Below are 25,905 nucleotides of genomic sequence, written 5' to 3'. Positions count from 1 at the left end.
AGTAAATCAAATATGCCAATCCTGGATAAACTAATCACCAATACAATTTACACAGGGAGCACTTTAGCACTGATCTGCAGTGGTAAAGTGCGCAGAGACAATAAATCAGCAACAACAAAGTCCAGCATACCATCAAAAACAGGAGGTCAGAAGGTAAAAAGACGGGGAAAAAAAACAACAGATGCCAGGTCTAATAATGCCTTACAGTCAAGCACTACTAAACATCAGCCCTTTCTCAGACAGAGTGGCCTCAAAGAATAACATGCAGGAGACCTTAAGGGGGTCATTACGACCTCGGCGGTCTTTTGAAAAGACCGCCGAGGCCGCGGGAGACAGAATACCGCCATTGCCAGCGGTATTCCTGTCTCCCTATTATGAGATTTCCGCTGGGCCAGCGGACGGTAACAGTGTTACCGTCCGCTGGCCCAGCGGAAATGTCACATCAACATTGCAGCCGGCTCGTAATAGAGCCGGCGGCAATGCTGATGTGCAGCGGGTGCAGTAGCACCCATCGCGCATTTCACTGCCCGAAATTCGGGCAGTGAAATGCGCGACGGGGCTATGCCTGGGGGCCCCTGCACTGCCCATGCCAAGTGCATGGGCAGTGTAGGGGCCCCCAGGGGCACCCCAAGTCCCCTTACCGCCGGCCTTTCAATGGCGGTGTGTACCGCCACGGACAGGCCGGCGGTCGGGACTCATAATCCCCAGGGCAGCGGTGCTTGCACCGCTGCCCTGGGGATTATGACCGCCAGGCGGAATCCTGGCGGGAAAATGGAGGGGCCGGCGGTATGGCCGTGGCAATTCCGCCACGGTCATAATTGCTGGCGGAACACCGCCAGCCTGTTGGCGTTGTTACCGCCAACATACCGCCGGCCGCCAGGGTCGTAATGACCCCCTAAGTTACTAACAGCAGCAATACCACAAGCAGTCGCAGATATTACAGAGGTGGTTTTAAGTCCAGAAACAAAGATAGAGGAATACCCACAAAGGGAGTCTCTACCTCAATACAGTGACTTCTCAACCATTCCCCTGGTTCACTCAACACCTGTCGGCGGAAGGTTAAAACAATTCCATCAGTTGTGGCCACAAATCACATTCGACCAATGGGTGTTAGATGTTGTAAAACTGGGACATTGTCTCGAGCTCAAAACACAACCACCAAATATCCCACCAAAGAAACATACCCTTAAACCCAATTATCTGCACCTGCTGAAGGAAGAGATAAAATCATTATTACAAAAAGGGGCCAAAGAACCTGTCCCATTCAAACATCAAGGAAAAGGAGTATATTCCCTATACTTCTTCATTCCAAAAAAGGATGGAACACTGTGCCCCATACTGGAAGTCCACCAAATTACAACATCCTATACGATCACTTCCATGTGGTGACACTACAGGATGTAATACCACTAATACAGGAAGGCAACTTCATTGCAGCACTCGATCTGAAGGATGCATACTTTCATATACCAATCCATCCGATGCATCGCTGGTAACTAAGATTTGTGGTAAATAGACCTCACTATCAATTCAAAATGCTACTATTCGGTGTGACTACAGCCCCACACGTGTTCACCAAATGCTTAACTGTAGTAGCTGCGTGTCTACGAAGAGAAAACATACGTCTTCCCATATCTGAATGATTGGTTGATCAAGAGTTAAAGGAAACAAAAATGTCTACCGGACACTCAGATTACTATCAACCAATTTCACAAATTGGGATTTACGATATGCCACCAAATTCCGTCTACAACGGCTCTAGATTTAGCCTTACCTTGGAGCCATACTGAATTTGATCACAGCAAAAGCTTATCTCAATCCACAGAGGGTTTTGTGCCTTCATAACCAACTAGCTTTTTTCAGCCTCATCGTCACCTAACAGTCAAAATGAAGATGTGCCTCCTAGGGATGATGGCCTCTCGCATAGCAATAGTACCACATGAGAGTCCTGCAAGAGTGCTTAGCATCACAATGGTCACAAGCGGGGGGGAGGGGGTGGCAACATTAGAGATCTAATGTTAGCAAGGGAAGACCCTTCAAGGACCCAATACTATAAGCGATAATCACAACAGATGCATCACTCATTGGTTGTTTTGCTCATTTGGAGTACATAACAGTACAGTGTCAATGGTCTGCAGAACAGCAGACATTTCATATCAGTGTGCTGGAACTAATAGCCATACAATTTGTTCTCAAACCATTCCTATCTAATATAACAGGGAAAATGTTCTAGTACACACAGGCAATATGACTGCAATGTACTACATCCAGAAACAAGGAGGGACCATTTAATTACAACTGTCCTAACTAATACAAATCATATGGAAATGGGCCATCAAACAGAAGATCCACCTCCTGGCACAGTACATACCAGGGGTGGCAACTACCTAGCAGACCTACTAAGCAGGATGCAACAACAAGTCCGCGAGTGAAAAATCCTTACTCATGTCCTACAAACATACTTCCAAGAGTGAGGGACTCCAACAATAGATCTCTTTGCCGCCACAGAAAATGCAAAATGCCAACACTTAGCATCCAGGCACCCACAATCCAAGGCCAATGCACTATGGATGAACTGGTCAGGGATATTTGTGCACGCTTTTCCACCTCTGCCACTCATTACTTACAAGGGCAAGCAACTCAGGCAGACTTTACTAATTATGATAATCCTAGTCCTAACAAAGGCACATCAGCCATGGTACATAACCCTGCTGGAGCTCTCTTTAGTACATCGAGAGAAACTTCTCAGTATTCCAGATCTTCTAACTCACAGTGGGAGCCAAGTCAGGCACCCCTGTGAAACACATCTTAATCTTGCAATCTGGCTCCTGAGGTCTTAGAATTCCGGTACCTACAATTACTTCCAAAATGTCTGGGCATTCTGGAGGAAGCCAGAAGACCAACCACAAGGGCTTGTTATGCTGCAAAATGGAAACATTTTGTTCATTACTGCACTACAAGCAATATAAATCCTTCCTCCCCATCTGAACAACAACTAGTATGTTACTTGTTACATCTTCAAAAAGGACATTTGAATACACATCTATAAGACTGCATTTTGCTGCAATTACTGCATACCTACAAAGCAGGTAACATCAATCTCTGGTTCGGATACATGTCATTAAAGGACTTAAGTCATTCAACAGTGTACACCTCCTGTATTAGCGTGGGACCTAAACATTGTATTATCACCATTAATGTCCACACCATTTGAACCAATGCATAAATGTCAAATAGGATTTCTAACATTGAAAGTCGCATGTCTTGTTGTTCTTACATCACTTAGAAAAGTCAGCAAAATACATGCGCTCTCTATTGAGGAACATTATTTCCAAGTATTCCAACACAAAATTTGACTTCACACAAACCCAAACTTTCTGTCAGAAGTTATATCAACCAGGCACTAGACTTACCAGTCTTCTTTCCCAAACCAGAAACAGTTGCAGAAAGGGCATTACACACACTAGATGTAAAACGCACCATTATCTTCTATGTGGAATGTTCAAAAACATTTAGGAAAAGGCTACAACTATTTGTAGGTTTTTCAAACCCAAGGAAGGAGAAACCCATGTCAAAAACAGGAATTGCTAGATAAATAGTAAAATGTATACAAATTTGCTTCATCAAATCAAAAATAACATTACAGACAATGCCAGGAGCTCTTTCAACAAGAAAGAAAGCAGCATCATTGGGATTCCTGGGGAATATCCCACTAACATACATTGGCAAAGCTGCAACATGGACGAACCCACACACTTTTTCTAAGCATGCCAGGCAACAAGCTCTAGTGGGAGAAACAGCTCAACGCACATTATTTCAGGCAAAGTCAACATTTGATGTCTAAACCACCTACGAGAGGAGTACTGCTTTACAGTCCATCCATAGTTTGTGTATCTGCAGCCAACACATGCTTCGAATGGAGTATGTTATCCTGTAAGCATGTATTCATAGTATGTAGTGCTGCAGGTTCACATGCACCCTTCCGCCTCCCCAGCAGGTATTAGATGGTGGCACATATACATAATACAATTCAGCATATTCAACAGCAAAAACTAAGTTAACAGACTATATCCTCGCTTCCTGCATGGCAAGGAAAAAGGATTTGTTGAACATGTGCAATGCCTCGAGGAAGAGGAGTATAACGCATGATGTCAACCATAAAAGACTTCCTTGAGAAAAACAAATTGCAGAGTCCAGGCTCAATACTAGATGGCAGGAGTGTGCGTAGCATGTGAATCTACAGCACTGCACAGTACGAATAGATGCTTACAGGGTAACATACTACTTCTCTGTGTCATTCATTCAACTTTAAAAACCATAAAACCAACCAGATAGTGTACTAAGTAGTCCACAAGAACATATCTATTTGTCTTCAAACTCAAGGAAAGTAGACTAGCTGCCTGTTAACTCATGACCACAAATATTTTTTTTAGTAAAAATTCTACTTTGTACCCAACAGAACATATTAATATTAGCATGCTTACATAAGAAGTTCTACTTATCACCATTTCACTCTTCAAAACACTGCGATTTAATGATCTTTAATGGTATGCCACGAAATGAGGAATTCCATAGCAGAAACCTCATATGAAAACTCGATTTAATTTTGCTTTACAAAATGCAATCATTTGGTGTAATCTACCATTTGAACTCACTGGTCAACTTATCTCTGCAGGCACTTAAATGGTGTGCACGTTTAAAAAAGACTTCATGGACTTTTAAGCAATGTGTTTTTAATATTTTGCTAGGTTTGGTTAAAAAAAAAAGTACAATGAACAAAAAAGAAGGGGTTACAAGTTTATTCATGCTTTTTATTACACTTTTTATCACACTTTTTGACCTCCTCAAGCTGTTTGTTCAGTAGATAAAGAGAATATACTGTTCTTTATTTTATTAGGTTTCTGTGCCATGTCTGGTAGAGGAAGATATTTGCTTGAGAGAGAACAAGGTCTTCCCTGTGTATCGGTTTCCAGATTTGGCCTGTTTCCATACTAAGGCTGGTATTTCCATATCTAGTAAAACTTTCATAGATGTTGAAGCCTTTTTTCTTTTGGATATGATCTAAAAGCTTAGAATTGGAAATAAAAGGCATCTCTGATCTCGGCATGTCAGCTTTTGTTGTAGAACTGCACTGCAGTTTATCTCTTGTCTGATGGGAGCCTCTTTAGCTCCACCAAGATCTCATTCCTTGCTGCGCCTCTGAATGTCTAAAGGTGATTGACTTGTCACACTTGTTGAACAGTGCATTAACAAATCATTTGTACAGTTTTACGTTTTGTCTGTCTTCTACTAAAGACACTCCAGGGGTTTTAGGGTAGCTGTTCTACACTGAGTTTTCGATGTTTGCCTTTTATATTTCAAAACAGAACAAGCAGCGTATTGATGGGTTCCTTTCAACGCAGAATCGCCACGGTCTTAGCAGCCTCCCTTTCCTTTGTTAACAATTTGTTTTAAATGTCAAATAGCTTTCCCTTCACCCTGCCGACCCTGAATAATAGTCCCATCGCCACCATTTTACATTCAGCTAAGGTATAAGCGATTTGTGTTATCTCTTAAGGGAGTTCGCAATGATTTGCTTTCCCTTGCTCAGGCAAGGAAAGCTATAGGTCTAACCTCTTCTTAAGGGATTGGGACTGGGTAAATGCACACAGTACAATAACATCAGTTCTCCAAGCAGCTTGCTTGGATTTCTTTGCCTTCCTGTCATTACTTCACTATGCAGGGTATTTGGCCTTTCCTGTCGTTGCCTTACACACTCCTTTTTAATAATACACGTGTAACTTGTACACAAAATACGCCTCCAGTTGTGTTCTTTTCTTCGGATAGGTTGTTGCCCTTTCTTGCTCCAACATATCTGGCTATGGTTATCTAGTAGTACTGCCTGTGTTTTATGTCCCCTCTGTTTCCTTTTCCTACTTCGTGATTGAGTGAGCCTTCGTACTACGTTGTTAAACCTGTCAGACCATCTTCCTGTCACAACCACTGTGTGTATCAACCACCCTTCTCTGATTACAGCCATTGTCTACCTCCTCACTTGAGTATGAAATTCACCTCTATCTTCCTAACTGTACGCTCCCTTGTGACAGTAAGGCCCAGTCGGTTAGAGGGCCCAGGTCTGTGGCCTGCTGTTTCAGAGCTGGCAATTTCTGTACATCATCTCAATGGCATTCAGAAGGAGAGGTTGCTCCTGCTTCAGGAATTGCTGCAGCAATGTTTTTTCCTCCGGTCGGACTTATGCGTTGAAATACCTCCCTGCCTATAGTCAAGATAACTGGCTGGTGACTCAAGTTGGAAGACAGGAACTCCAAGCAAAGCTCCAGGGACACTCCTCCTAAGAGCCAATTCAGCCTTCTCCCTTCACAAATACTGAAACTATATTGATATATGGTCCACCCTAAAGTGCAGAATCAAGCAACAAATGGTACAACAGTTCCCTTTCTTAGAGTCTAAATATATTCGGATCTTGTAAAGAACAGTAATGCTCACGGTCTCCTTCTGCTGGCTCTGCCTAAGTACACTTGATTCATTACATATAAAATGTATGGAACAGTTTATTTTTTATGTGCGTTCTAAAGCTGATAATATTGGTGATACATTGAAGGTGTGAATCAATTGCATTACAAACCTCTGTTACAAGCTAAGAAACATTTCTACTAACATAACAACTTTACAGATGTCTGAGGCTACCAAAAGGGTACTTAAGAAGATCTAAGATACTTTGAGCCATGCATAGACTCATCAACTCCACTCTCAGGCAGACCATGAGACAATTGAGAAAGCAGTGAGCAAGACCAGTATACTTACTGTTGGTCAGTTCCACCAACAGCTGTGTAGGAAAATACTGAAGTCGCTGAAGCAAATGCTCTGGAGCTCCCAAATAACCCCCATTTGCATTTTCAGGACATGACATAACCAGTGCTAATCCTGATGTTTTAGCAACTCATGTTGGAACAATGGCAGTCAAAACACTTTTACCTCAGTCTTCTTCATTGACAGTCCATTTGTTAGTTTTTGGTGTGTATACTGCCATGACCCGTATCATCAGTATGGTTAATACCAGACCTAGGGCCTCATTCTGACTTTGGCGGGCGGCCTCAGCCGCCTGCCAAAGTACCGCCGTCAGAATACCGCTGCGCTGTCAAAAGACCGCCGCGGTAATTCTGAGTTTCCCGCTGGGCTGGCGGGCGACCGCCAGAAGGCCGCCCGCCAGCCCAGCGGGAAACCCCCTTCCACGAGGATGCCGGCTCCGAATGGAGCCGGCGGAGTGGAAAGGGTGCGACGGGTGCAGTTGCACCCGTCGCGATTTTCAGTGTCTGCTATGCAGACACTGAAAATCTTGGTGGGGCCCTGTTAGGGGGCCCCTGCAGTGCCCATGCCAACAAGACACCCGTTACCGCCAACCAGGTTCTGGCGGTCAAAACCGCCAGAACCAGGCTGGCGGTAAGGGGGTCGGAATCCCCATGGCGGCGCTTGGAGGATTCCTCAGGCCAGGGGAAAACCGGCGGGAAACCGCCGGTTTCCCTTTTCTGACCGCGGCTTTACCGCCGCAGTCAGAATTGGCCTGGATGCACCGCCAGCCTGTTGGCGGTGCATCCGCAGTCCATGACCGCCAGGGTCGTAATGACCCCCCTAGTTAGGAAATCTGGCGCTCCACACCCTTTTTAGCAGCAGTACTCAAAATCCCCACTTTCTATGCATGAAAATTGATTCTTTTGATTTCCAGACTTTCTGCTAGAGAGGCATAAGGGCGACCGTCTATATGTGTGACTTACTTGGTGGTATACTCTTCTGTTTTCAAAAGGCTCGCAACCTTTTATGTTTATAATCTACTTAGAGGACTTTATGTCTGTATAAAACATCTTACTAACTCACCACATTTCCAAACGTCTTTCCAAGCTTGGTTAAAAAATATGAGTATGCTGTTTTTAGGGATGACATGAGCTACGACCTTTTAATGTACGAAATTTATATGTATAATATTCTCACTTAGATGAACTTTCAGCCAGCCATCTTCATCTATAGTCGTTTTTTATTGTGTCATTCACATTTTTCTTCTTCTTGCTAAAGTATTCAAAATGCGGTAGTGGGTCAGCCTGCTTCATCAATTGGCTAGCTTCAGTGTGACTAACAGCATTCCTTTCAAAAGGAGCACATCCATACACACAAATTAGACCCTTCAAGTGCCTGGAACTACTATAGACCAACAAATATTTTAGCTTTAGTTGTATATTTTACTGATTGACAAAGGCCCTGCAGCTTTCCCAAACTGGGCCCTGCAGATTCCCGAACAATCAAGTTTTGCAAAAACAATGACGAGAAAAAACATTTATAAAGCCAGACCAATTTATTGGCTTTGCCAGTTCTTGTTTCTTATAAAACATCACCTGGTTGATAGGGGACCGTTTTTATCCTTATTGTGAGTATAATTGCTATGGGGTGATTTATAAACATAGAGCTTGATCTCAGCAGATGCCTCAACATTGATGGAGTAATTATGGACTAGATGGATAAAGCATTTTTAAGGTTGCAGACCTTTCCAGAATCAGGCCTTTTGCTACTGCAAAAATGCTTTTTGGAATGTACAGAGCCCAAATTGTGATTCAGTAACTTGTTACTGAATTGCAATTTGGGTATTTGGATTCGGTATTTGGAAGGAGCATGTTGAGGGCATTCCTTCCTAATACTGAATCGGAAAGGTATGTACGAATGTATTGAGACCGAAATGCGGTCTCTAAGCATTCGCATTTTACCACCAATAAAGGTTGATGGTAACCCTTTTGCAAGTGGGTAGGGGTCCCAAAGGGAACCCTTCCCCTTTGAGAATGGTAGGGAAAATATTTTTCAGAAGCAGGCAGTAGTCCCACTGACCACTGCCTAACCTTAAAAGATGAAACTTCAAAGTTTTTTTTTTCTTTTTAAACATATCCTGTTTTACTTTGAGGAAAACTGTGTTAAAAAAAAGATTGCTTTATTTAAAAGCAATCACAGTCATGGTGTTCTGCTTACCCCAGCAGGCCACCATCCCTTTGATGGCAGCGAATCGTAGTGGGTCACAAATTGCAACCTACCTCATTATTAATATTCATGAGGTAGGTCTATTTGCGACCTACTACCAACAGCTAATGAAACTCAGAAGCGTTTCATACATTAGGAATAGTGATTTCTTAATTGGGATTTGCAAAAAATCGCAATTAGGTACTCGCTATTACTATTTTCTATTTCCTATCTAGCCCAAAATTCTCTAACAGTACCTTCATATTACATCTGCATGTCTGACAATTGAACTGGTGGGGAAACATGCTTAATCACATTTCATTCTCTTGGGAGATTTGCACAGCACTATTGAAGTTGCTAAGACAGAGCGCTATACATTTTAGGTGCCTGCATCTTCATATGCTGGTAGTTTTATTTGTCAATATTATAATATTGTCGGTACACTAATGCCACAGGGGCGAGGGAAGAAGTGAGAGGGGCTGTGGGATGAGCAATAAATACTTATTTAATTCTCTGTAGGTGGTAATGTATGATGGCCATGTAAAAAAAAAACTATAATTGTAACAAGCTCCTCAACAACAGCATATCCAGCAGCCCAACCACATATGATTTCTTCAGAAGTGCAACCTGGGGTCAAGAACAAAAATAGACTATCCTATTTTCCACTGGCATCTTCACTGTTGATATGCATATTTAAACAGTCTATTATTTTGACAGACGCAGGTTAAAGAAACTGTATCCTCTGAGTGGGATGACTCCACGTTATCGAAACAAACTTTTGCTCCAAGGACTTGACCGACTTATGGGGATCCTATACGACAACTCAATCCCAACTACCCTCTCTGAAGTCACCAAAGAGGTCTTCCAATGTTGGCGTGAGGCATTCCAGGATATAGGATTGTGGAAAACCCTGACAAACCAGACCTTGCACACACAGACTAATTGTAAGACTTTGCTAAGTGGGACAGGTTAGGTATTACTAACCTTGGGGACATCTGCGTAGGTGGAGACATTGGTACCACCCAAGGCTTGCAGACACACTCTGTCTCCAAAACTCAATTTCATAAATGCCTTCAGCGGATGCACATTCTATAGCCATACAAAATGGGGATCTCCACCCTCCTTTAATATAGCCCCTCAAAACCAAGATACTGATGGGTAGGCTTGGAAAAAGAGGGATATCCCAAATCTACCAAACATTGCTGATAAACACCCCCGATGGCTTCCAGACCCTCAGACAGAAATGGGAGGGTTAGGTGGGGCAACTTGATGACACTGGTTGGACCCTGGCGAGAATCACACCTTGAAAAATAGCAATATCCTTAAAGTTTGGACTCATACAGCTTAACTACCTACACACCACTTATCTAACGCAGCTCTGTCTTTTGTGAGAAGGCAGGACCTGACTCCAGAGTGTCCCTGATGTTCATGCCCTAGCAGTCGCTTTATCATGTGGTGTGGCAATGCCTCATAGCATCCCATTGGCAACGAATCACGAATTTCCAAACCTGGGCACTGGATGCCCACATTACTCTTACACCTACATAGGCACTCATGGGCGATTTGAACGGGGTAGGGAATAACTGTGGAGATCGATCCCTGATTGCGTTGGTAATGGTGGTGGCAAAAGCGACATAGCTTGGCAATGGATATGGGACATGCCACCTACTCTTCCTAAGTGGCGTAGGGGAATTCACTCAACTTGAAAAACCCATATGCATTGCCATGAGACCACTTACGGATATGTGGCAAATGGATGGACTAATATGGTCTGGGTACTTACATTTTACATGATATTCATGATGTACAGCTGGTGGGGCACTTGGGGTGCATGGGTCGAAGGTGCAACTGTATGTTTTACTTATTGTACTGTCATATATGTAACTAGAAAATCAATAAAATTGTGTATCAAAAAAGAGACTGGATTCTCTGGTACCAACAGCATCAGGTCTGACATGACAAGAGATTGATGGGCGCCTTATTTGTTTTTAGCATAATTACTCAAAATGTAGCAAAAATTATGCTAAAAAATATAGCTCTAACAGCACAATTGCTGCATACAGCAACAGTCCATTGCATTCTGGTTGTTTGCGTTGTTTCCATGCTCTTGCGCTAAAAAGCTGTTGTGTGGCGTAATGGCATAACTTTAGGCCTTTTGGGTAGCAGAAAATGTGAGATTACGCTGATGTGATGGAAATTGCACCCGGGACTAATTAACTGTAGATTCTAGTTATCATCAGTAGTGTGCCATCTTTATTCATTCAGCCACACAGGCTGCATGTATAGGCAAGCATGACAAATTGTTAATGCTGTTTACCAAAGGGACCGGGCGCTCCTCAAAAGAGCAGTATTGTGTTCAGTACACAAGAATTCTTGCCATCAGTACATATGCTGAACTGGATAAGTGTTTTCAAAGCTTTGCAACATCTTTGTACTTGATTTAGAGGTGGACAATGAAGTAAAATTTGCCTCTTTCAGACTGATGTGGTAAATCCACCATGAGCTATTGCTGATAGAATTGCCTCCACCATGGTGAGATATAGCAGAAGTAATTTCGCAAACTGGTGGCTGATTTTACACTTATTTTGCAAATCAGTGGATTTCATATTGCTGGGAAGCTATAAATCAGATCCACAATCTTGCAAAGACATTGGAGACGGAAAAATATTGGCCACCTAAAATATGTGCATTCTGTGCATCACATTTAGCTATCTAGTTTAGAAAACTTATATGGATTCTCAAAATGCTTACTTTTTCAGCTATTCAATGTCCGATGAGACATTTCCTCTTAAATATCTGCTATAATCTGTCTTTTTTCGTGTTTCAGGATCAGAGAAAGAGCACTGCTCTGTTAGATGACAGCAACATTGAAGCACGTCTAAATAGCTGGAATCTTGGGGTAAAGTCACAAACAAATCATACATCGATTCAGGCTTGTATATGTACTCCTTGTACTTAAAGTGTTGTTTGCGTGTGATGAACCTGGCTACACAGACTGCAGCTGCTGGAATCTCAACACACTTCCTTAAAACCAGTTGTCATATTCTGTGTCCAGTATAAGCTGCCCATAATGACTTTGTAGAGTGTTGGGTTCCAGTGTTTACAGTCTTGATTCCTGCATCAGTGGGCATTTGTCTACAGGCTGAGATACACACTACGCACTTTCAGTGTTGAGTATTTTGAGTATATTACAACTTCTTGTGTGCTGGCTCTGGGATCTTGTACTGCACTCCCCCGCCCACAAGGGACAGAGATGCACACCTGTCCAGTTGCAAGGCTAATTTCTACTACCTGACGTTTTCTTTGTTGATTATATTATCTAGTATTAGATATTTCATAGATTCACATACTTGAATTATTCCCCCGACGTCTAAGTGGGAGTCCCACGGTACCATAAAATAGCAGTATGCATCAGTACCATAGACCTTAATAGCAATGGGCCATCTATTTAACAACATATTCACATGCTTCTGTAAAATGAACCATGACCAATCAGGCAACATCACCCTCTAGAACACTCCCAAGAGAGGATGATTCCCCTCAGATTTTCTGCTGCACATCGTGTGAAGGGAGTCTCCCCGAGCTCTGCTCAGTTTCGCTTTTGCTTCAAACAGGAATTCATATAACTATGGCTGATATTTCCAAAAAGGACTATTCAGAACTTCCAAGTCCTGCGGAAAAAAGAGACTGCATGTGGATGAGCCACATAAAGAATGCCTTTACTGCATGTACCCTAACCACCAAGTAAAGGACTTTAAGGTATGTAGAACCTTTTCCTCAAAGACTCTTAAAGATAGAGAGGGGAGATTACTTATCTGGCTGCAGAGTCAAACACCCAAAAAGTAACAACTTTTGAGGAGGAAAGTGACAGTTCTGAGAGGTCACGAAAAGGGGCAAGATCCTCTGACCAAGGTGAATCTGAGGAGGGTAGAAAGGCCCTAAAGAAACATCACAAAGAGAGTCTACAAAAAGAGAAAAAATTAATCTCCTCTGAAAAGGTCTCCTCTAAGCCCACCACGCCTTCCCTGAAATCTAGAGAGATTTCAAAGGCTACAAAATCACTGTTGACAATAGCTTCACCGTCGACAGCAGTATCAACAACAACAGCGACGATGAGCATGGTATCTTCCATCAGGACTTCGACGACTGGAATGATAATGACAAAAGCCATCAACACACCCATACTGTCGACAAGAATTCATCCTTCGGCGACAAGGCCGTAGACAACGAGATGATCGTCAACTACTACACTGCCGACGAGACCATCATCGCCGACTACCCCACCAACTATACCGCCGTCGATAAAATCTTTATTGATGACGACTCCATCTATGATAGTCCTGTCTACAATCCCTCCATCGACGGTAACACCAAAGAAGACAACCATGCCGTCGATGAAGTATCGACGAGACTTAAAATACCTGAAAAGGCTTCAACACTGGCCATAACATCTCCTAGCAAGGTATTGCCTTTTCCTCCTTCTCGTCTTTTGAATGTGGAGGATTCAGATGACGATGGACCCTTTGGAATCGCACATAGTCCTTCCCAGCTACTCATGAAATGCCAGAAAGATGATGATTGTGAGGAGGAAGAGAAGATCTATTACCAGCAATAATATGCCCCTCCACCGAGAAGGTCTTATGAACACCATTATTCACCACAAAGACTGCAGGAAGAGATGCAATTGCCTTCTACCCTGTTTCAAGACCTGCAAGCGGTGTTGCAGGATTATAGAAGGAGGTTTACTGAACCACCACCCGGCCACCTCCGGTTTCGCTCCCATTTACACCTCAGAATCTGCCTACACCTATCACCCCAGGATTACACCAACAAACATTGCGGCACCACCCCAAGAAGACCCATCTTCGTCGGCGGATGGAAGGGAAGAAGGGGAGATAACTGATAATCCCCCTCCACAAGATAAGTGGGATGACTGTTTAATTCCCCCCTCCTCCGCTGCACCACTCAGACTTTCCTCCTGAGGATATTGGAGTTTTTCACAACTCGATGGACCGAGCCGCAGCACTATTTTACCTTCTGGCTTTCCTTAAGCAGGCCAATTGCTTCCTGTATGACTTTAAGGAGCAGACAAGGAAATCAGTACGCTCAATAACCATTATTCATCATACATTGGATGAAGGGATTAAAATAATGAAGAACCCAGGAAGAATCTCCAGCCTGCCTCATATGGCATCCCAGTCCGAACTCAGTGATATTGCAAGCGGCACAACGCCGTTCCAAGAACCCGTCTGTCCCTATTTTCACTCCACCAAATAAAGAGGACAGACGTCTGGATAACGTGTGCAAGAGGCTCTCTGCCATCGTAGTGCGAGTAGCTAACTCGCTGGCGATACCTGGTGGCTACGATAGGCAGATGCGGTCTGATATCGGAGACCTTATTCCGGAAGACAAGAAGGAAGAAGCAGCAGAGATCACTCCAAGAAGGAGAACGTACCTCATCTAAGGTAATGGACTGCGTGCTTGATATAGCTTCAACAGTCTTCCGTCAACTAGCAGGAGTGGCTGTCCGCAGAAGCCAAGGATGGCTTAAGTCGACATCTTTTAGGCCGGAGGTCCAGTGGAAGGTTCTAGATGTGGCCTGCGGTGGGGAGACGTCTTTTGGAAAGCACATTGATGATGCGCTGCTAGCAATAAAGAATAGCTCAGACATTGCTAGATCCCTGGGAACGCTGCAGTATAGGAAACTGCCCTTTCGAGGAGGTCCGTGGAAGGGGTTTCTCATATCTACGTTCTCAGCCGTTCCGGCGCTTCCAGTCTCACTACAGGAAGGCTACCAGCAACAATACCATCAGCCACCTGCAGCCGGCCTATAACAAGCAAGGCCCTGGCCGGAAGCAGCCACCCCCCAGGGTAGAGACGCGGGTGGCAAAAAGTGACCTTTTTCGGGTGCCGGCTACAAACATTACATCACATCCTGTGGGTGCAAAGATTTCTAACCACCTACCCCAAAGGAGGGAGATACTACGGACAAGTGGGTATTGGACTTGAGTGCTTTTGGCCATACTCTACAATTTGTGCAAAAACCACCAAACAACCCTCCAGGGGAAGGGGGGTGCACCCACCTCATCTTCACTTATTAAGAAATGAAGCTTTCATCATGCTTGCAAAGGGAGCAATAGAGAGGGTTCAGTTCTCACAAAGGGGCATAGGCCTCTATTCTCGATTCTTCCTCATCTGGAAAAAGACAGGGGAATGGAGGCCCATTCTTGATTTGAAAAAGCTGAACAAATTCTTACACAAGCAGTCATTTAGGATGATCACCCTCTCAGATATCCTGCATCTCCTCATCAGCGGAGACTTAATGATGACTCTGAATTTGCAGGATGCATATTTTCACATCCCCATACATCTAAAACAAAGGAAATATCTTTGCTTCTCTGTAGCCGGTACCCATTATCAATTCAAGGTGCTTCCATTCGGGTTCAAATCGGCACCTCAAATATTCACCAAGTGCCTATCACCTGTAGCAGCCGCCCTAAGAACCCAAGGTCACCAAGTATTTGCCTGCTTGGACGACTGGCTGCTAAGAGCCCCAACAAAGTCTCAGGCTGCCAACACCACTCAAGCATGTCTCAACCTATTTCACAGTCAATTTGCAGAAATCAGTAACTATTCCAACTCAGACTACAATATTCCTGAGTTCTCTTCTGGAAACCATGAACAACAACAAGGCATATTTTATCTCAGGACAGACAAACCAAGCTAAAAGCTCTACCATTCAGGCTTTCAAAAGGAAAGTCTGCTTTGGTTCACCTCTACAAATGATTGATGGGCATGATGTCTTCTTCAAACAGTCTGGTAACTCTTGTACGCCACAAGATGAGACCATTGCAAGAAGAATCGCAAAAACAGTGGATCCCAACAGAAGGATCATTCGATGATATTATGGTTATTACCCATGCTATGAATGAAGCTCTGGAATGGTGGTCCCTAATTTCTCATTTGTCACAAGGCCACACGTTTCTACCTTAGATCCTTGAGTTTGTCATAACAACTGACGCCTCCCTACAGAGGTGCGGCGGCCATCTGCAAGACTTGCAGTTTCAGGGGCACTGGTCAGTGCAACAGAAAACATGGCATATCAACAGGTTAGAAGTGAAGGCCATGTTCCTCACTCTGCAGGCTTTTCTCCTGAGAATGGGAGGTTCCTCTGTGCTGGTTCGCATAGACAATACAACCAGCATGCATTGTATCAACAAGCAGGTAGGAACACTATCTCTAACCCTCTCCCAGGACACTCATGAGCTCTAGAACTGGCGAGCCGTTCACAACATATCGCTAAAGGCAGAGCATGTGTCAGGAGTAACCAACACCCTAGCGGACACGCTAGGCAGGACAACAGACAGCTGTCATGAGTGGGAACTGGATCAAGAGCAGACAATCAAAATAATCTCATGCTGGGGTAGGCCAGCATTAGAGCTACTTGTGACAGACAAGTACGCCAGATGCCGATTCTCTGCCAGTCGGTACCTGCTCCTGAGACCATGGGGAAATGCCCTTTTGATGAGATGGTCCGGGATTTATGCCTATGCTTTTCCTCCTATCCCTCTCATACCAACGGTTCTCAGAAAAATGAAAAGGGAGCATTATCGCCTGATCCAGGCAACACTAGTATACGGAACTGCTCTTGATGTTGGAATGCAAACCCACTCAGCTGCCACCACTTCCAACTTTACCAACCAGGGACAAGGGCAGATTCTCCAACCAGACACAACTTCTCTTCACTTGTATGCATGGCTCCTGATTTCAACGACTTCTAGGATTTAGACCTTTCTTAAGAATGCAAAGATATATTTTTCAAAGCAAGAGCTGATTCCACCATCAAAATATATAGGTTTAAATGGAAAAGATTCTGAATGTGGTACCAACAATCTTAAAAGTATCTCCAGAGCAGATCTTTCAATATCTATTATCTCTGGCAAATCTGGATTGACACATGCATCAGTCAAGGTCCACCTTGCAGCAATATCGAGGTACAGAAGGTCATCTTATTCTCCATCCTTGTGCTCGGAGGGACTAATCAAACAATTTATGAAAGGATTATTCAAGACTTTCCCTCAGTCCGACCTCCATTACCGGAATGGCATCTCAGTATAGTACTGGCTCAATTAATTAAATCATCCTTTGAGCCCATTCACATAGCTGACTTAAAATTTCTAACATGGAAGGTGGCATTATTATTAGTGCTCACTTCTGCAGGAAGAATTAGCGTGATACAAGCCTTCACAACACAAGAGCCATACTTGCATTTCACGGATGACTATATCCTCTTAAGGACAAATCCCCGATTTATTCTGAAGGTGCCAACTCATTTCCATCTGAATGAACTAATCATTATTTGCACTTTTCCCAGTCTGGCTACCTCAGCTGAACAATAGCTTCACACTCTGGATCTCAAGAGATGTATTAAATTCTATTTGCATCGTACAAAGGACATACACAAATCTGATCAACTGTTTGTGTCATATAGCCAAGCATGTCAAGGATATGCAGTTACCAAGACCACGATCGTAAGATAGATTTTGCAGCAATCCAATATTGCCATAGAAAGGCGGGTAAACCACTCACAATCAAAGCCAAAGCACACTCAACGGGGGCGGTATCCACCTCAGCTGCTCTGTTTGCGGGTGTGCCATTAGAGAAGATTTGCCTTGCTGCAACATGGAAAAATAGCCACAGATTTAAGCAGCATTACTGCCTGCAGTCAGCACTCAGTGAGGAGGCAGCCGTAGGGCAAGCGGTGTTGAGACATTTGTTTCAGTAAGGTGAGCCTCTATTTAAGGGGAGATTTCTTTACAAATTACCTGTTTGTTTATGATATTGTATTACTTGAATAATTCTTGTGGTTTATATATGTATGTTTATATATATATATATATATGTATATATATATATATATAAATTGTTTTACATATATATTATGATTATAAATGTGAGTATATTGCATTATTACTCACAATACGCAAATATGGTATTGTTTGATGTCGTAGTGCTGAAATACTGCTTGATGTTCTGATTCAAGCATGTGAATCCATGAAAGAACCAATACTGGATAAGAAAATGAGTTACTTACCTGTAACTGCAGTTATCCAGTATTGGTATCTTTCATAGATTCACATGCGACCCACCCTCCTCCCCTGACAGGCTCATAACTTATATTCAAATACTTCACTTGTGCTTGAAAATTTGAGGGAAACGGCCTCTCTTGAGAGTTTCTAGAGGGTGCTGTTGCCCTGATTGGTCACAGTTCAAGTTTGGTTCCTTTTACAAAGGGATGTGGATATGTTGTTAAATAGATGGTCCATTGCTATTAAGGCCTATGGTAATGTGCATACTGCTATTTTATGGTACCGTTGGTCTCCCACTTCGACGACGAGGAATGATTCAAGCATGTTAATCCAATACTGGATAAATGCAGTTACAGGTTAGCAACTAATTTTTCAAATAGTTACCATTTGTTGGCTTTGTTGTCACTCTTCTTTGCCACCTCCTAATTGGCAAGCGCAGACCAGGCGTCATTTCTGCTCCCTGAAGTAGACTCTGTACCAAGCACAGATTGATTCAACTAAAATAGTGCCTGTCTGCTGCTCGCACTGTGATTCGGGTACTGTTTTACTTCCTGTTCCCCAGTTTCTTTCCTAACCTTCCTTATCCCCCTTTTCGTTACTGCTGTTCCCTAAACCCTTGTGTTCCTTAGCCCTCCCTTTGTTGCTGCTCTCACTCTCCGCCTTCCTTGTGTTGCTTCCACCACCCTGCTCTTTCTTTAACATATTGTGCAGTGGCACGGCTACCGTGCAACATGGATTTTTGTTTAAAAAAGTGATATTACACAGTCAACTCTGGCTGCCTCTTAGCATTTATTTCCTTTACTTTAAGCCATGTTGCACAGCAGCTTGCTCTGCTGTGCAACATGTCTAAAAAAGCATTGACAAAGCCAATAGATCTCACATAGGTGGAGCCTATTGGCTTTGCCAATGCTTGTTAACCTTGTGTTCATGTTCACCGGACCCTCTCGAAAAAACAGGAACTGTGTTTTTTTTAGAGAAATGTGTTGTGACGTGGTGAAACATCTCCAGAAACCCCACCCCCTAAATAGTTGAACAGCAACTAAAATTGCTTTCAATAAATATTGATGTGCAATAACTAATTTAGACATTTATTTATAGTCATTGACAATGAAGAAGAAAAAAGGATACACTTTTTTATGCTCTTCTGAAAAAAAAAAACAGTATACAACATTTCAGTTTTGTTGGAGGGTAGTCACTGAAATCTAATTGGCATTAATTATTAAGAGATTGCAGCTAAGATGGCTGCTCTATTCTGTTGCCCCTTGACAGATGAGGAAAGCCTGATAGCCACCCCAGAATCTTGTCAGATCAAAAACTGCAATCTCTTCTGCCTACTCATGACTCTTGGGGGAGTAGATATCTGTAATCTTGTGAGATTATAGATATCAAAATGAAATGTAATCAAACAATTGCAACATGGAAAAGTGTTGCTAATCTAGTATCATTTTTCGTAATATTTAGTTAAATATGTTTGATCCATGCCAATATTTAAAATGGATTAATAATGGATAATTAGTGTAAAATATTTCTGGGCAACATGAATTCCTGAAGAGTCCCATAGGTGCACCTGCAGGTGTGCATCCTTGCATTAGTGCAGGTTTAGGGTATTTTGTAATTCTACTTTCATATGGACAGTCAGTATTAAAATCTGCTCTGCAATTGTAGATTTACTTTCTCTATACACACCCCCCTCCCATCTTGAAAAACGTTTTACTCTTGTGCTTGTTGGGAGTAAGTTTCTAGACTTTTTCAGTATGGGAAAAGAATGGAGAGGAGTTGATGACTAACCTTAAGCAAGTCAGTTGATGGGTATGCACAGACTCACAGGGCATTTCAACCCTAGAACTACAATTGTCTTCCTATTTCCAGCCTTTGTATGTAGGTTGTGGAAAGATGCTGAACTCAGAACCCTGTTAGATTTCAAACACTATTAGAAAATAAGTCTTAGCATAATTAGGGGGGTCTCTTATCAGAGCATTTACATGATGAGGGAATTATCATAATTTACCTCCTCATGGCATTGCATGGCACCAGAAAGGTAGAGTGAATTTTTTCATAGGACACATAGATTTCTGGTGCATCCCCTGCCTTGGACAAATATCGAGTTTGTACACATTCTCGCACAACATGCTCATCAGAACATGACATGAGATTGGCATACATGGATCCGCTCTCAAATGGATCTGTTCCTTCCTCATTGGGAAAACCGAAAGGGTCAGGCTACCACTGTTCATTTCAGAGACCAAGAAACTGATATGCGGTGTCCCATAACGATCGTCCCTCAGTCCCACTCTTTTCTGCATTTACATGACACCACTTGCCAACATCATCTGATCACAAGACACCACCATCATCTCCTACACCAATGACAACCAACTCATCTTCTCCCTGATGGACAAGACAAACATCAGCAGAACCAACTTCATCACCAAGGTAGCAGATTGGATGTGAACCAATTGCCTGAAGCTCAGCTCCGACAAGACGGAAGAACTGACCTTCAGCAACAAGACCTCCCCAGGGGATTCCACCTGGTGGCCGTCAGACTAACACCCGCAGACCACCCAAGAAATTTAGGATCATCCTAAATGATGAGCTCAACATGACTGCTCAAGTCAATGCAGTGTGCATCTCTTGCTGCCACAGCCTATGCATGCTGCAAAAGATCTTCAAATGGTTGCCTCAGAATCCCAGACAGACCATCACGCAAGCACTCATCACCAGCAGGCTGGACTACGACAACACTCCATGCTGGAATCTCCAAACAATTCCACACAGATTCCAGACCATCCAGAGCGCAGCTGCAAGGCTCATACTCGACCTCCCACGCCGCATCTACATCAGACCACACCTCAGGAAACTTCACTGGCTCTCCATTCACAAGTGCAGCAAATTAAAACTCCTCACATACACACATACAAAGCTGTGCACAGGACCAGAAAACCTTAACAATCGCATACACTGTTACCAACGCATCAGACACCTACTGTCTGCCTCCTCTCACTCACACACACTCCCCACCACAAAAACAAAACTGGAGGTCGCTCATTCTCCTACCTCACACCCAACACATAAAACGACCTTCCTCAACGCATCAGAGGCTCCTCCTCTCTTCTTGAGTTCTGCAAGAAGCTGAAGTCCTGGTTCTTCATATAAGCACCTGCCCAAGCACCTGGATACCCTGGCCAGTGATTAGTATGCTATCCAAATCAACATAACATAACATTACACAGCAAAAAAACTCTACCTGTTCTTCATCCAGACCCTAGCTGTCCCTTACCTGAAGATCAAATCGATCAAGAGATAGTTCCTACTATTCAGCAACAAACAATGAGTGAACATTAGTACAGTTGGTAAAGTTGGGATTCATGTAATTGAGCCAGGTTTCACTAAATTTTAAGTCATTCGGCTACACCCTGGACACCAACCTCACCCTTAAGGAAACACATTGCTGAGAACACCTACGCTATCTGCTACCTGCTCTTTACTGAGGAAAGTAAAACCATTCTTCCCACCCAGAAAGTAACTTCAGTACTACCTTATCCTGTTATATTTATTTAGATAGTGGTAACACTCTCATCTGCAGCCTCCTAGATTTCTCACTGCCCCCAAGTGCACCCTAGAAGCTGCAGCATGCCTTATCAAGGGCCTGAACAAATATGACCAACCACTGCATGATGATCCTCCATTGACTCTTTGTCATTCTAAACAATCTTCAAAACCAGCTTCATCATCTACAGAACCATCCCAATAGGTACCTACCTACATGGTTGACAAGCGCACAGGAATATATATATATATATATATATATATTATATATATATATCTCCCTAGTGGTGGTCCCCACTAGGTAGGTATAGTTAGGCCCACCAGGGACCACCACCTCCCCAGGATGAAGTTTAAGGCTGCAGGGGGGTCCGCGCTCAAGGAGCCAGTAATGGCCCTGGGGACTGCCACCCACCAGTTCTGGCTCCTGCTGTGTCCTGAGGTGCCCACCGCAGGGACATAGCTGTTTGCTCTGACTTGGCAGGAGCTTTGACAGCTCCCGCCAAGTCAGAGCAAACTCGCTGCTTCCAGCAGGCGAGAGCTGTCAAACAGCTTCTGCTCACTGGAAGCAGAGGTTTCCTATGTTTCCCTGCCTGCAGAGATGCGGGCAGGGAAACAGAGGAAAGAATTGCTTTTGCAGACAGGGAGCTGCATGTTTGCAGCTCCCTGTCTGTGACAGCAAAGCCGGCTCCCGCAGGAGGCTGAGAGCCGGCTGTGAATGCAGGAGCCTTGAGGTAACTATAACTCGCACCCTTGCCATGCACTGCTATTTACCCCGGATATTACAGCACCCATTACAACTTTTATAATGTCAATGAAAATATCCATGTAATATTAGAAGTCAAATTATTAAAGAAAAAACTGTGTCCTTTGCGGGGCGCGAGTTATAGTTTCCTTAGGCCACAAATTATACTTACTTGAAATAACTCTAACTATAACTGCTAACATTCTCTAGTTTTGTGTGAGTAAAGTAAGAAACTTTCTTTATATATATTTGGAATGATAAACCAAGCATTCAGTAGCATGAGGTGAGAAAGACATAATCCTCTGGGCAGAGCCGAAGCCCACTCTGTCTAGTTTAAAGCACTGTTAACTGTAGGTGTAGTAGACAGGTGTGCTGTAAAGCTAGAGCTAAACATGGCTACCCAGAAAGTTGCCATTGATGTCCACCACTGTCATGTTGTCATTAAAGTATAATTCTTTCTATAATCTCACAAATAGGTTTATTGTTGCCCAAGTACAAGTAAAGTAAAAGTGACTGACTAAAGTTGAATTAACACTGCTAAAACAAGCACACATATTGAAAATAACCAATTCACTGTGATCATCGTGCTCTCTTTTTGAAACAGAAGCATTCACTTCGCTATGTCCGCTGTTCTTCAGTGCTGTTTTGGTTTGCAGTTCCGAGCTTTGCCGAAAGTAGACATATACCGTGTAGCCCTGCTGGGCACGCACTACGTTTCTGTGTTACACACTCTACTTTTAAAGCACAACCCAACATATGATAAATATAACGGGACTTTGTGTGGCATCTCTGCCTATAAATGTTCTATAAAATAATGGATTGTGGCAACATGCAGCTTGGCTAATATGTTGGAGAATCAAATGTGGAATTTTCATTTCTCTTTCTCAGTGTTCTACGTCTAAACATCTACAAAACAGAAACATTTGAAAGTGAAAAGTATGTCTTTAATAAAGAATTTTGTTAGAAAAATTGGTCATGCTAAATAGATTTGTTATCCCCTTCAGAAGGGTCATCTCTTGATTTAAAACAAGGAGAAAAAGTACGTTCAAATTATAAAGTAGACAGAGCTCGACCAATCAGATGACATGCGGGCTCCACGCTTGTTTTCTCTCTTTTGTTCAAAGCTTTATAAATCAAAGCAATAGGGTCCTCAACCCCTTCGCAGCCAAGAACGTAACGGTTACGTCCTTGGCTGCGGCACTGAGGCGCCAAGGATGTAACCGTTACGTCCTTGGACCGACTCATGGGGGAGCTGCCCGACAGAGGCAGAGGCTGCCCCCACTGCGCTGGATGCTGAGCATCCAGTGCGGATTGGAGGAGAAATGCTTTAGCCTTTCTCATCCGATCAGGTGGAGGGAGGCGAGGGATGCATCAAAGGAAGGGAAAGGCTTTTCCTTTCCTTTGATGTCTCTCTCAGCATTTCTGCTGCCCGATCGCATTATGCTGCCCGATGGCAATGCGATCGGGCAGCAGAAATGCCCACTAGACACCAGGGAGTTTTTTATTTTTATTCACTTAATTACTTACACATAAGGGGAGCGGCCCCTTTGGCAAGGGCTGCTCCCCAGGGGGGAATTTAATTCTAAGGCCATTTCTGACCACCCCCCAAATTGTTTTTAGGCCAGATCGGCCTATTTTTATTAGGCCAGTCTGCCCCCAAGGGGGCAGAAACCACTAGTCACCAGGTATTTTTTTTTTTTTTTTGTCAGTTTCACGCGAGGGGAGCTACCCCTTAGGCAGGGGTCACTCCCCTGGGGGAGGGGAATACATTTCTTTTAGGCCATTTCTGCCCCCTTTGGTGGCAGATCGGCCTATTGTAATTAGGCCGATCTGCCCCCAGGGGGGCAGAAACCTCTGGGCACCAGGGATTGTTTTTGCACCAATTTCACGCAAGGGGAGAGACCCCTTAGCCAAATGTATTTTAGGCCATTTCTGCCCCCCTTGGGGGCAGATCGGCCTATTTCTATTAGGCCGATCTGCCCCGGGGGGAAGAAACCACTTAGGCATCATGGATTGGTGTGTGTGTTTTGTTTGAGGGGGCAGCCCCTTGGGCAAGGATTGCTCCCCATCGGGGCACATTACTGTTGGCCATATCTGCCCCCATTGAGGGCAGTTCGATCTATTTTGGGAAGGCCCACCTGCCCCCGGGGGGGGGGGGGCAGAAATAATTAGGAATCCTTTAATTAGGAATTGTGTCTACTTTTCAGAAATGTTTAGCTTTCCGGGAACCAGCATTGGCTTCATACCCATTTCTGTCACTAACTGGAAGGAGGCTAAAAGCACAAAAATAGTAAAAATGGGGTATGTCCCAGTAAAATGCCAACATTGTGTTGAAAAATGTGGTTTTCTGATTCAAGTCTGCCTGTTCCTGAAAGCTGGGAAGATGGTGATTTTAGCACAGCAAACCCTTTGTTGATGCTATTTTCAGGGAAAAAAACACAAGCCTTCTTCTGCAGCCTTTTTTTCCCATTGTTTTTTTTTTTTTTTTTAACAACATTTTCGCTGTATTTTGGCTAATTTCTTGGTCTCCTTCAGGGGAACCCACAAACCCTGGGTACCTCTAGAATCCCTAGGATGATGGAAAAAAGGACGTGGGTAGCTTATGTGGACAAAAAGGTATGAGGCCCTAAATACAAACTGCCCCAAATAGCCAAATAAAAGCCTGGAACCTGAGGGGGAAAGGCCTGGCAGCTAAGGGGTTAAAGGACCTCTTTATTAGAGACAACACGTACCTTGAACAAGATTAAGTGAAATAAAAGGTCCAGTTCTTGTTCAATCTGAGATTATTAATCTCAGATACATTGCCTGGACTACAGGGTTTTAGTGAAATAGTATAACACTGGTTGCATTAGTCATAGCAGCTTTTGAAAGAGTGTTTTTAAGACAAAAGGACGTAAATATTATTATTTATGACTGCATTTGGTTTGCAAAGCACACTCAAATTTGCAATCCGTTTCACCTAGTGGAACTTGAGGGAATAAGATTTTATTAATTTAGATTTTTTATATAGTGCATTACATTTCCTCTTTGAACTATAATGGTACATCAGGGGTGTGGAATTTATTAAAATATCTAATTGTCCAGGGGACAGGTTGCTTCTCAAATCTACTTGTCCTGTAAAAAGATCTACTTGTCCCTTTGGTACCATGTAGTGTGGCGACAAATTATGGCAGCAATTAATAGCCTCTCTGATTATGCCAGGGCTACTACCATAGTAGGGCTTGAATACTTGGAGTTTCAATCCCTACTGTAGCAATTTCCTTATTTTGCCACCTTTCTGCAGATCTGCATACTGGGGCTGGAGGAAGCAGTAAGTAATAGTTCCAGGGCTGGAATGCCTTTGAGTCTGCAAACCTACTAACCTGCATGTTTTAAAGATTTTTACCAGCTTCTCTCTAATATTTTCCCATAATAAGAAAGGTTGGACATTTACTCCTGACAATGGCAGAATTAGAACTTCTTCCAGGGTTGGGAAGAAAGTGGCTGGATGGAAAATGAACTTGCAAATGCTCAATAGATTTTCACATGAGCAAA

The 25,905-nt window shown here is 43.3% G+C and overlaps 1 protein-coding gene across 4 annotated transcripts in view; it reads left to right on the top strand.

The window, feature by feature from the left end:
• Positions 1–25,905, top strand: part of CEP112 (centrosomal protein 112) — a 1,991,189-nt gene that overhangs the window by 176,942 nt on the left and 1,788,342 nt on the right. For all 4 annotated transcript variants that reach the window (XM_069199882.1, XM_069199881.1, XM_069199883.1 and 1 more), the window contains exon 6: positions 11,822–11,893. In XM_069199882.1, the coding sequence (XP_069055983.1) occupies positions 11,822–11,893 (72 nt within the window). The remainder of the gene's footprint in view (positions 1–11,821; positions 11,894–25,905) is intronic.

This window comes from Pleurodeles waltl, chromosome 7, assembly GCF_031143425.1.
Source record: "Pleurodeles waltl isolate 20211129_DDA chromosome 7, aPleWal1.hap1.20221129, whole genome shotgun sequence".
In the NCBI taxonomy this organism is placed as follows: Eukaryota; Metazoa; Chordata; class Amphibia; order Caudata; family Salamandridae; genus Pleurodeles; species Pleurodeles waltl.
This window is presented reverse-complemented; position numbering and strand designations above follow the sequence as displayed.